The sequence below is a fragment of the Dendrobates tinctorius genome, unplaced genomic scaffold (assembly GCF_039654945.1).
Source record: "Dendrobates tinctorius isolate UK_male_01 unplaced genomic scaffold, ASM3965494v1 ptg000295l, whole genome shotgun sequence".
NCBI lineage: Eukaryota > Metazoa > Chordata > Amphibia > Anura > Dendrobatidae > Dendrobates > Dendrobates tinctorius.
In genome coordinates this window covers 2,289,933-2,303,236 of record NW_027361962.1, presented here as the reverse complement: position 1 = coordinate 2,303,236, position 13,304 = coordinate 2,289,933, and the positions used below count along the sequence as shown (strand labels likewise).

Genomic DNA, 13,304 nt, shown 5'->3' with positions numbered 1-13,304 from the left:
CTGAGCTCTATTCACTGTAGTAAAGCACCGAACAATGGCTGTGTGTGTACAGGCTCTTACGGGAAGGGACATATAGGAGTGTGTCCTGGGCTCTTCATTCTGGAGGAGATGCATCTGCAAGTGATGGACGCTCACCGCCAGCAAGTGCGAGATGTGCTGCAGCGAGGCTGCGTGCCACTCCGATCCCAATAATGGGTCTCATTTATAAAGTTTAAGATGTGAGTGTTCTAAATGGGACCATTATATTCAGTGTAGTCTAGAATTATAAAAGCATGGCTGCTTTTTTTTTTTCCTCACAAACCGCGCCACTCTTGACCATAGGTTGTGTCTGGTACAGCAGCTCAGCCCTTTTCAATTGAATTGGTCTGAGTTACAGTACCAGGCACAACCCATGGTCAGAGGTGGCGCTGTTTCTGAAAGAAAGCAGTCACATTTTTCTAATCCTGGACAAACCCTTTAAGGGTGAGTGCACACCATTGCAGATTTTACTTGAGGATTTTAGCTGGTTAAATCCACAGCATATACTAGGCACAAATCTCATCCAGGATAGAACCTGTGCGAATGTTCAAATCCACAAGATCTCCATTTCTATAGTGCAAAAAAATGCAGATTTTTTTTTTCCCCATTAGATTCAATGAGGCCTAAAAAAAAATCCATAATCAGAACTGGAGCGAAATCTTAACCCTTTGAATGTCAAACCTTTTTGACTTTTCAGGTTCCAGTAGAAAATCCTCTTGATTCACTACAGATTTGCTTTAGGATATCTCAACAGTTTCTTGAATTTTCTGCATAATTATTGGCAATAAATCAGACCTGGTTATGGGGGTCATAAACTCAGATTTGCCAACCAGATTTTCTGAACAGAAAATCTACTGTGTATTAGGGTATGTGCACACGTTGCGGATTCATGTGCGGATTTTTCCGCTCGGAATCTGCAGAATCCGCAGGTCAAAATACCTGCGTTTTTACTGCAGATTTCCTGTGGATTTATTGCGGATTTGGCCTGCGTTTTTACTCCTGCGGATTCCTATACTGGAATGGGTGTAAAAATGCTGCGGAATCCGCACTAAGAATTGACATACTGTGGAAAATATTCCGCTTCGTTTCCGCACGGATTTTTCCGCAGCATGTGCACAGCGATTTTTTTTTTTAATTTTTTTTTTACATAGGATAACATAGTACTGTACATCACTAGCGAATCTGCACACGAATCCGCAACGTGTGCGCATACCCTTAGAGAATGTTGAAAAAGAGATTTTTTTTTTTTTAAATGTGGATTCCTTTCCAAAATCATTGGAAGCAGAAAAATGCTCAATGCAGAATAGAACTCATGAAAATCTGTGAAAAAAAACTTTTTTTTTCTCTTCCAGGCTGACAAATCCATAAAAACTGTGTGTGTGAACATACGCTCATAGTACCAGTCACTGCAGATTTGAGATACGCAGCAAGTCAACTTTTGCGGCGCGGATTCAAAAAGCAATTTATGCTGCAGATTTTTACGCTTTGCCATTTCAATGGTGAAATCTGCAGCAAATTCAGGCAGTTTTAATCAATAGTTGGAAAATTTGCCCTAAATATTCACTCACATTTGCCAACGCCATCTTGGTGGCATCATGTATGTGGCGTGCAGCTAGAACGCAGGCTGTCCCCACATTGAGGCGAGTTCCTACAAGCTGTTGCCGCCTTGTGCCTATAACTAATACTCTGCTACACAGATACCATTCTGCCAACCAATAACAATAGTGCCAGTCTCCTGTAGGACTGACAGATTCCCAGACTTTTGGTTGGCATGGAGTTGTGTGGTGGTTACAGTCGGCAGATATGGCTCCATCGAGTGTGATGACATCATGGTGCTACAATGTCATTCCGCCTCCATAATACCCACTTATATGGCCATATTACACATGCCACTCGCCCTCCATGGTTAATAGGGTCACGGTTGCACAGTGTAACGTGATTGCCGCTGGCAGTAAGATCTGACTTTACAGGAGCGGCCTGATGTGATGCTCTCCGCTTCCTGCTGCGGAAACCAGGAACGCACTGAATAATTGATGTGACATGTTGGAATCCATTATTTCAGCTTCGGCTGGCGGAATAGTAAAAACGTGGAAAAACAAGTGTAGACGTTTTGGGTCGTGAGTGAAATTGGCCGTGATGGAGAGTTTGGGTCTGAGAAGGTGTGAAATCATAATAACTTTGATTGCAGATCCGTGATCGCTGGGGGAGGTACAGCTGGCACTTTCTGTACCCTGGGCCTGGACTTTTTTATGACACCCATTAATTGTAGCGTTTCAGTGAACACCCGTTTCTCAGAAGTGATTCCTATTCATGGCTATCTGCAGATATTTTTATTACCAGGTCTATTGCAATGTGTTAATTAGCTTCTCTAACCCTTGATGGGTTGTCCATACTTCCTGTAGGCACCAAAGAGGGGTCTCCATCTACAGCCCCCAATACAATTTAGGGCTCATTCAGACGTCTGTGCCTTTCGATCCAAGTATGGACTGTAGAGATTCCAGAATTCTATGAACATCATATATAGGAGGACTAGCGGGTGACTGGATTGCTTGCAGATCAAGGCAATATTTAGGTTTATATATCCTGTCGGCCTGACTCAGGAAAATCCTTGGCATTGCGGACGCCAAAAAATAACTGGACTGTTAAGAATAGTTTGGTTATTTTTTTTTATTTTAAGACCCATTGAGACTAGATGAAGATTTAATTTTCTGTAAAGTGAAGACGGAAAGTATGTCGCTGTCAGGTCACTGCACAGAAAGACGAGAGATGGGATTATATAAGAGCGAGCGCACGCGCAGGTACTGAGATACATGCGAAGTCTCCCGGGGAATGAGGTCATGGAATTTCACACAGAACATCCAGCTGCTCCACTCCCAGGTGTTACTTCACCAAACACACGGCGGCGTACCCAGGATATGGAGAACAGAAGGTGCTCGCCTCAGGCCTGGTTCCACCTTGTCCATGACTGTCCACAGAGCAAAGATTCTATGACGTCACATCAGGGAAAAAGATCATTGTAACACAAGGCCGCACTGAGGAACCAGACGATGGCACACGGGAAAGAAGAAGCTGCAGGTTCTCCGTGTACTTACTAGAGGATCAGCGTCAGGAATCCGAGTGCCGCTCCGCGACCACTGATCCGCATAAGTATTAGCCCCATTCATGTGGTAAATCCGACGAGTTTTCCTAGTCAGCCTGAAGATAAAAATTTGCTGACTTTGCAAATACCCCAATGTATGCAAAGTGCTGCGGATCCCCAGCGTTTTTGTCCCTGCAGATCCGCAGCAGTTTCTATGTATTTCTATGCAGCCGCACGCTCCGCTCCCGAGTGCCGGCGGCAGCGCCGGGTATTAAGATGCAAGACTCGTCCGTGTTTCTCGCAAGTGTAAACCCCGGCCTTACGGGAAGAATCTGCCTGAAAAAAAAAAAATCAAGAAAAGTTCAAAAGAATGAGTATATGCATTTCTATGGAAAAAATGACTTGTTCTGCGTACAATCAGGCTTGTGAATGTCTTTTTAGGCCTATGACTGAGGAATCGAAAACAGCCAAGCAGGTAAAAGAAGTGACACGTCCATTCCTCTGGTTTCAGGAAAAAGATGCTTATAAAAAGGCTTCAGTAATAGGACGCTGCAATAAAATGATAGTAAAGTAAAAAGACTTTACAAAAACAGTAGGAAAGCCCTTCAAAATCTGCTGGTGGAAGGAAAGTGAAAAAAAAAAACGCTCAGGAAACAATTGGAAAAAACAGCACAAAATAGAAGACTCCAGGAAAAACATGCTTCAGAAAAAAGGACACCTCAGGATAAAGACGCCTGAGGAAAAACACACTCCAGGAAAGATGGCTCCTGAGGTTCCAGGAAAAAGGTTGCCTCAAAAGATAGCCACACAAGGAAAAACATGCTTTAGGAAAAAGACTCCTCAAGAAAAAAACGCTCTAGGAAAAAGACGCCTCAGAAAAAAGACGCTCCAGGAAAAAGACGCCTCAGAAAAAAGACGTTCCAGGAAAAAGACGCCTCAGAAAAAAGACGTTCCAGGAAAAAGACGCCTCAGAAAAAAGACGTTCCAGGAAAAAGACGCCTCAGAAAAAAGACATTCCAGGAAAATGATGCTTCAGTAAAAAGACGCCTCAGGAAAAAGACGCTCCAGGATAAAGACGCCTCACTTCTAAATAACGCGTCAGAAACAAGACACTTATAAAACCGATTGAGGAAAAATACGCTTCGAAAAATTGCTTCTGGAGCCCCCCCGAAACATTATAATTGTGCAACACCATACAAGTCAATGGTAAAGCTGAAAAGACGCCCGGACGGCTGGTGGAGCATTTTGTCATAGTCTTTGCGTAAAAATGTAGTGAAAAAAAAAAATAAGACTTTACAAAAACCATAGGAAAACCCTGGTGGAGAAACGTTCAAGGAAATGCTCAAGAAACAACTGACAAAAAAAAACATAGCGCAAAAGACGCTCCAGGAAATCCAAGCCCGAGGTTTCTGTAATGTCTTTTGCATGTTCGTCTGAGTGTAAAAGATGTCATGTGCACACAGTCTATTAAAACATTCAGTCTTTTTTCACATATGCAACTCGTTGCCTTAGAGACCGACTACCACTGCCAGACAGCAGAACGTGTGCAGCGCTTACAAGCTCTTTTCTATTAGCTTGTAAGCAGTATATTGGAGCTTGTCAGGATTGCTGGATACGGATGTTCTCTCCTAATTTTGGCCAGTGTTTATATTATAGACAGCAGCGGTGGTCGGTCTCCTAGGCAATGAGCGGTAAAACGAAAGAAAAGCGTTAATATCTCGTGAACGACTGCAATTTTTAATAAACAGTAATTTGAAAAATTGCTTGTTTTCTCACAATATCCATCTATGAAGATGGGAATAACCCTTTAATATCTGCGTCGGAGGAGCTCTATCGCCGATTCTTTCGCATCGCTCGTATTTCGGATCCGGCACAGTCTTGCGGTGACGAGATTACGCATTGGACGGTAGTGAATAAGGAGAGTGTAGTAAAAATGGTGTTAGCGCAATATTTGCAAAATATCGGATACTCGTAAATGCGTTATCGTGGGGTGTTTTCTTTCACACGAGGGGTTAATTCGCTCCTGATAATCAAATTTTTAAATGATGTATCGACATTCTATTCTGTCCTTCTAAGGTTCTACTGACCCACTGTCCTGCCCATAGGATGGAGACTACAGTAATACCCCCATTTTTGTGCTCCTCCTCATCACCCCCATTCTCAGCACACACAGAGCTGCTCTCTCCTCTCCCCCAGCAGCCATCCTCCTCCTCCTCCTCCTGTCGCTCCTCCTTTTTCTCCCAGCCTCCCTATCTCAGTATCCTGCAGTCTATCGGATGGAGGTGCCGCTGGATTCCGATTTTCGACCATAAATCAACAGCCAGGCCCCATTCTCCATCACTGTGACCGGCTACCCCTTGTGCAGAAGGCAGCTGATCGTCCAATCTGTCGCCCGACGTGATCGCCCCTGGATCTGCTGCACCTTGCAGCCTGGATTACTTGCTCTGCTGCAATTAGGATGGCCCCCAGGACAGGTGAGGGCCACTGGCATTGAGCCCCTCTCTTTGAATTGGGAGGAGGAGGGCATTTTACTAAGGATCTGGTATATTACCAAGCATGGAGTCTGATGGAGAGAGGACATGATGTGTGCAAGTGCTGAGCCCAACAGCTTCTGATGAAGATGGAGGGGGACCCTCATGTGACTGCCTGGGGTGTCATGAGGGGGCAAGCTCTGGACCTGATCACCCCCCAGCAGGTAGTGGGGGGCTTATTTCTGATGAATACAGAGGAGAAGGGGTTCATTACACTGCAGCCCCGGCTAGAAATCCTGGATGAGCAGGGTGAGCTCATGTCTGCTCCCCACCCTCTCCTGTCCCAACATGATCAGCCCTTACTGGGAGCAGGAGAGGGGCATCAGCTGGGGGCCGGGCACTGCCAGTCTCCCCGTGCCACCGCTGAGCCCTGGACTGGAGAGGAGGACGGGAGACTTACTCTTTGCACTTTAAATTTATTACCCCCAGACCTTGCACAGAATTCCCCTATTTATAAACCCTCTAGGGATGATCAGATGCCTCCTCTGATCATCGTACCATCAGAAAATGCCCACCTTCCCCTATGCCCAGCTCTCTTCGGCCAAGAATCAGGGCAAAACCACGAAGTTGACGTTCCCCCTTTGGCTGATTACATCCATTCCTTGCTCAAATCTGACCAAGAGTCCCCGGTATCTGCCTTAGATCTGATTCCAGTGCCCATGAATAGTTTATCACCAGATCTGGAGCAGATGCCGCACCAAGGTAGAGAGGAAGCCCTCGAAAACGACCAAATTGCCCCCTCGGAGTCTTGTCTACCTCTAATTACTGACAAGTCTTTTTCTGTTGGTCCCTCCTTAAACCCTAATCAAGAACTGTTGCCCCACTGTAATTCCCATCATCCTCATTTAGAACCCTGTTTGGAACAATTGCCTCAGTCTGAAACTTTGGTGGTCACTGTCATTGATAAACTGCCCCAGTCGGAGTCCTCCCAGTTGACCCAGAGTGCCCCCTGTTTGGTCGCAGACCCTAACGAGTTACTCCACTCTAATGTTGAACCTGACCCTAAACAGTTGCCCCTAGCTGAATCTTTTGTAGACAGCCAAATAAATTCATGTTTGGTTCCTGACACTGATCAATTGCCCCAGTCAAAGTCAAATTTGGAACCGGAGTTTGAACTCTTGCCCCAGACTAAATTAAATTTGGATACTGACCCTGAGCAGTTGCCTTTGTCTATTGGGTACTGTGAAGAACTGGCACATCCCTATTTGATTCCTGATACTGATCATTTGCCCCCTTGTGACTCCCAATTTAACCTTCACCCCAAACAAGTGCCCCTACCTGACTCATTTGTGGTCTCTAAAGACTTGCCTCAGTCCATATCCAATTTAGTCCCTGATACTGAATTGGTGGCACAATCTAAATCTTATTTTGACCCCATCCTTGACAATTTACCCCATTCCGAACCAGAGTTCTTTTTGACCCCTGACTATGACTCCCCTTGCCCTTCTGAAACTTCTCTCGACCCCTGCGTAGACAACTGTGAGTCTGAATTGTTGCCTTTTGAGTTGGACCCTCCTATTGACCATCACTGTTTAGACTTTGACATTGAAATTTTCAGTCTAGCTGAATCCTTCATGGCCCACGACAGTGAGCCGTTAATAGAGTCATTGTCTTCATTGGTTTCCACCACTGACCCATTGACCCAGCCCGAAATATCGCTTGAGGTTGACCAAATTCCTAATTCTTTATCTATTCTGGAACATGAATCTGACCTGTTGCCTTGGTTTGAACTCTCTATGTGCCCCAATAATGCCTATTTGCCTTTTTCTACGCACAATTTGAGTGAGGGTGAGTCTTCAATGGCCCATGAGACAGACGAATTGTCCCTTTGTGACCCTTTCTTGGCTCCTGACCATTATGAGTTGTCTGCATCTAAATCCTCATCCTCTATTACTGACCGGTTGAATGTAGATGGTACGTATTTGGTGCCTGGTGATGGCCAGTTATCTGAAAGTGAGACTACACCTGACATGGGCCATCTCATAGTTCCCAATATGGAGACTCTACACCAATCAGAAGCCCTTTTTATTGCTGATGCTGAACATTTGCTAAAATCTGAATCCCGGATGGACAATAATATTGACCGACTGACTGAAAATGACCAGTTGTCAAGGGTTGGAAAGTTTTTAGGCTCAGAACATGTACCCTTACCTCCATGCTCTGAGACTGTTGACATTGTTCACTTGCCAGGGTTCCAATCAAATTTGGCCAATAGCTCAGACCAGTTGCAGATAAATTGCCCCTCCATGGACCCTTTCACTGACCATTTGGTACTGGCCATGTCCAGTATAGAATTGGATGGTAGACCTGAGTCTTGTTTGACCACAGGTGATGACTTCTTCCTGTCTGAAACTTTTTTAGCTCATGATGTTGACCATATGCCCATTTGTGATTATCTTATAGCGCCAAAAACTGACCAGTTGCCATATGTGAAGCCTGATGTTGACCAAACTGAACCTTGTAGGACCCTTGATGACCGACTGCCGGTGCCTGAAGCCTGCGTGAGCCCAGATAACGACCAACTGTCTCATGACCAATTTTCCATTTCTAAATGCTCCTTGAGTCACCGTAATGACCAGATACCCCAGTCTGAATCCTGTTCAGGCCCCAAGATCAATCAGTTGTGCAAGACTGAATTTTATGTGCATGCTGAAAATAATAATGACCAGATGGGTAAATATTTAGATGCGAACAGTGACCCATTGACTCAGATGGAATTCTGCTTGAGGCCTAGCACTGACCAGTTGAACCCGTTGGAAACCTCTTTAAGCCAAGAAAATGTGCAATTACCCCAGTCTGAATTTAATCTAAGTCCCTATGATGATTATTTGTCCCAGTCTGAAGCGTACAACGATAGTGACCAGTTTAAACAGGCTCAACCAAATTTTGTCACCAATGGTGATCTTTTGCCCCAACTTGAAACCCATTTAGGCCTTAGGAATAAGGATGTGTCCCACTGTGAGTCCCATTCTGAACAACCACCCCATACTGACCATCGGGACTTCAAACACTTTCCTCTCTTTGAATCAACTGGTGGCCCTGACCAGACCCATCTAGCTCCTTGTACATGTCCCAGCACTGATGTTTTATCCTTGGCCCATAGCCCTGACCATTTGTGTAGTATTGAGTGTCCCTTGTTTGATTCCTCCCTTACCCTAGATAGTGACCATTTGCCTTTGGCTGAATCCTTTGTCACACCAAGTTTAGATGTACTACCCTTGCTAGAACCTGCTGTGGTTCCTACCACTGGTGAAATCACAGTCTCTGAATTTCTACCCTTGCCAGAACCTGCTGTGGTTCCTACCACTGGTGAAATCACAGTCTCTGAATTTTTGTTAGCACCCAGTTTTGATCACTTTAAATTCTTAGAAACCTTTGCACCACCTGAACCATCTGTTCCACATAGCACCACAAGTTTGGCCTTGTTTGACCAGCTAACCTTTTGTGAACCCTCTGAGTCTCCAACAACACCACATTTTTCTCCATCAGAATCCCCTGAAACACTCAACGACACCAATTTGTCCTCGTGTGATTTGTTTGTAACCCACAACTCGCCATGTAATACTAATTCTCCCAGTAAATCTCCAGAGGAATTCCAGTTCCCATGGGACTGGGTGGTAAATTTGCCCCCAGTGGAACTTTCAGAGGTTAGTTATTGTGATGAACCTTCACAAATCTCATCGAAGCAACATGTTAAACCCGAAGAATCTTTTTCAATATTTTGTCTAGATACCCCTTCAGACTTTAGCCACATGGCCCCTGAAGCAGACCTCGCCCTATCTGATGACTTGCTGTCGCTTTGTGATGTTTTTTCACACTTACAAACTAACCATGTAATAGACTCACAAAGTGACCAGTCACCCATTTCCACCAATGATCCGACAGACCGTAATGTTGAAGTTGACCAATTTCTTAATACCATGTTCCAAAGAGATCTCGAATCTGACCCACTGCCAAAACCCTACACCAACCATAGTGACAGCTCTACCCTTGACCTTAGTTTCCTCGATTCTACTGACTTTTATCACTTGGATTTATTGTTTGAGCCCTCCAGGATGCACCATGAACTGGTTAGTGAATCACTTTCACAACCCACCCCAAGGACTTCTGAAGTTGTGGATGCCGTTGATTCATCTGATCCCTCATGGTTGTCCTCCAATTCTATGGATAAATCGACTACTAGCAACAATTTGGACGACTCCTTGTTTTCTCCGTCAGATTCTCCTCTTGTCTCAAGCCGGTTTGGCCAGTCCAGTCCACAGCTGATCACTGACAAAGATTCCTTAGTTTTAGAGTCACCCGTTGAAAGTACACAGTTGCCAGTGATTGTGGTAACAGATCCCTTGGAGTTATTGAGTGACTTGGATGACAACGTGGATAATATTTTGCCTACAAATGTTTCACCATTGGACATGCCTGCGTCAACAGAACTTGAGATGGATGCCTGTCTTCATGTTGTGGAGCAGCCACCACAAGAGATAGATCTACCTGAACTAAAGCCAGACACCACGGATTATCTGGACTCCTCTGATGGTCTTGTCCCTTCACATCAACCTAAGTCGGACTCGATTCTTGGGACCACTTTGTCCTCAATTATCACCAATGGAGAGTTGCAGTTGACCGGTACAGGTTCACCCTTTGAGGGTATCAAGTTGAGATCACGTGACTCCCAAGATTCAGCTTCTGCCATTATACCGTTCGGTGAGGGTGATCCACTTTTGGCATTTACGCTGGACAATGACTCTCCTTGTGCTGGGGACGAGTTGGTCCGTCTCCGAGCGGTATTTGAAGCCCTGGATAGAGATAAAGATGGCTTTGTGAAAATGGAAGACTTTGTCCAGTTTGCCACAGTATATGGGGCCGAGCAGGTAAGGCTACTACGTCATAGAAATGTGATGAATATTGATGTAACTATGGATATAAGTATACCTTAGGAATCATGTGTGGGCCGTCATTATGGGGCCATAGGCACTCTGCGTGATGTTGTATGGCACTCCTTAAAGGAGCTGGCCTACTGATGGGCAATATTTATATGGTCTACAATCCCGAGAACAAGGGTCTTATACCCCCATAAGAACTGCTGTGGTTAAACTACAGCTCCATTCAATATCTATGACTTGATGAAGATGACCAAGTGCAAACCTTCGTCCTCGGGACCTGTAGTACCGTATTTCCAGAGGTTGACCCACCCATACACAACAGCTGTGGGTAGATGATAAATGTTGCTACTGCTGCAAGTGCAAAAATATTGTTCATTTTTATTTTTGGATATTTGGTGGTGATCACTTCGACGGTCACTTCACAGGTTACGGTAATTATTAGGACAGGTGCCCTTCCAACATCGGCGCAACATCAGTAGCGTCTTTCCTCTCCCGATACACAAGCAATCAGCATCGGATAACCCCTTTTAAGTGTACATTAACAAATTTACACAGTGCAGATTTTCACTCCTTCTTGGCAAAATCTGAAGGTTGCGTTGACGCGTTTTGGTCATATAATGGTTTTATTAATCACAGTAATTATATTGTGATTTGTCATATTTGCTACATCTGCAGGAACGCTTTGTTTTGTTTTTATGTTTTGCTTCAGTGTTTGTAGTGTGGGACGTGTTTGGTCTTATCAGCTTGTATCACGAGAACAATGGAGCAAGGAACTGTGCAGTGTTTACTCACTACTCTCTCTGCAGATAACGGCGACATTTGCTTTGTTTTCTATGGTTTCCGTTGTCTGTTTTCTTGTTTGTCTTTCTTTTGCCTTCACATTTTGGGGCGTCTTGCAAAATAAGTCATCTGCCATTTCTGAGTGTGCCGCATATACTGGGGCATTGCCGGAAAAGTAAAGCTTATGGCTGCACAGCGGTTTCGCTTAACCAAAAAGTTTGTTGAAACTAGATTTCGGTTTGGTTGTAAACGGAGGTTGAGCAAACAAAGATTTGGTCTGAAGCCGGATCCGTGTCATCTTGACTTCTGCGGGAGGAATCATCTATACTGAAACCTCATGGCGGTAGAGGATGCCGGCCGCAGAAGTGAAGACTTCCCCAGAGGACCAGACTGGACATGGCACAGCTGTACTCAGCTGTACTCCAAAAAAATTAAATAAAAACAAAACAAAAAATGCACCAAATTGCCTAGGTCACAAGTAAGTTGCAATCGCTTGTGACTTACGTTGCGCTTCTTGTAGGGAAAATTGTATACATTTTTGGACACGGTCTAGTTATGTTGTGTGCCGCAACGCAATGGCATTGACAGTCATTGGATCCGTTGATGTCACGCAACATTGCGCTTTCTATGTCTAACTTTATACACCTTTGTTGTTTTTTGGCAGAATATAGGCTGTACTATATGACTAGTACAGATGGGCTCATCGATTTGCAGCCATGACGGGAGCCCTGCGACATCCGCGGCTCCTGTTTTGATTAGCCGGGTTGGTGTGTAGTTATTGCACCAGTATCCCATGGACATTGGTCCAGGGTCATGCGACTTTATTCTGTGACTAGTAATTTGGCATTGCCTGCTGATCGCGCCGTTGCAGCATTATAGGCCCTGCATCTCGGTTGCGTTCATTGTTTTTCTATGATTATGCGCCGTATTTCGACAGCACACCGTGAACGTTGACTAAGTTCTACAGGTCCCATTACTATATTACTACCTCTGGCCCGGTCTTTAAATCTCTATAGACCTGCAGACCCGGCTATGAACCTGTTCTGCCGGTGTAACGCCCTCCTCCCCCTAAAGTGTACCAGTCAGCTGCGGAACCGGATTAGGTGTCTAATGGATGTGCAAAGATGCGTGATACCTCCTGGCTGGACACGTCCCGAAAGTCAGGTGGCTTCTTCATACACATCACGTACCCCCTGAGACTAAATCTACTAAGTATGGGGTCCTCCAACCTAATGTTTGTGGGCACAACCATGATTGATCAGATATCTAATGTTAGATATAGCGGCGCCCTATTCTGCGGAGTGGTACCAAATGGGTAAGAAACGGCGGTTCGGCGCTTACGTCTTCAAAGAAAACCTCAAGTCTGGAGGCTGTGTGAAGAGAAACGCTAATTTTAGCTTCTGTTATTTCTGAAAGCGGGAAGAGGGTGGATTTCCTGCATTGAAGTAATGTTTGCTCTAGGTGCTGACGATCCTGAATTCCTAACTCCCCCCTCCTCCCTCCGCAAAAGAATGATGAGTGTTGTAGTTCCACAACGACTAGGCCTGGTACGACATCATACTTCCCGACCTCTTGATTGATAAAATATCAATATTTAAAGGGTCATTTCCCGTCATAGATGTGATATTGTCGAATAGAGCTTGTAAAAACAAGCACTTTTGCAATTTCCTCCTTTTTAAAATTTTCAATGCTTCTTGAGATATTAACACTTTTTCTTTTTGTTTACAGCTCGTTGCCTAGGAGACCGACCACCAATATTGTCTGGCTTGTAGGCACTGCTTTGAAGCTGGCTAGGATTAGGAGGTAATAGCACGCTCTGGTGATCATGGCCGCCGGCTTCAAGACAGTGCTTATAAGCTCTATAGAAAAGAGCTTGTGAGCATTATGCACGTTCTCTTATCTAGACTCGGTGGTCGGTCTCCAAGGCAACGAGCTGTAAACAAAAGTGTTTATATCTCAAGAACGGTTGAAAATTTTAAGGAGCCGTAAATTGCAAGATTGATTGTGTTAACAAGG

At 44.8% G+C, this 13,304-nt stretch overlaps 1 protein-coding gene across 2 annotated transcripts in view; it reads left to right on the top strand.

The window, feature by feature from the left end:
- The first annotated feature begins 5,308 nt into the window (after positions 1-5,308).
- The window catches only part of LOC141073029 (uncharacterized), a 56,383-nt gene continuing 48,387 nt past the window's right edge, over positions 5,309-13,304 (top strand). Inside the window, exon 1 of one of the 2 annotated variants that reach the window (XM_073560319.1) lies at positions 5,309-10,496. In XM_073560319.1, coding sequence (XP_073416420.1) covers positions 5,712-10,496 — 4,785 coding nt within the window. In that variant the 5' untranslated portion in view covers positions 5,309-5,711. The remainder of the gene's footprint in view (positions 10,497-13,304) is intronic. The other variant, XM_073560318.1, reaches the window with a different exon arrangement.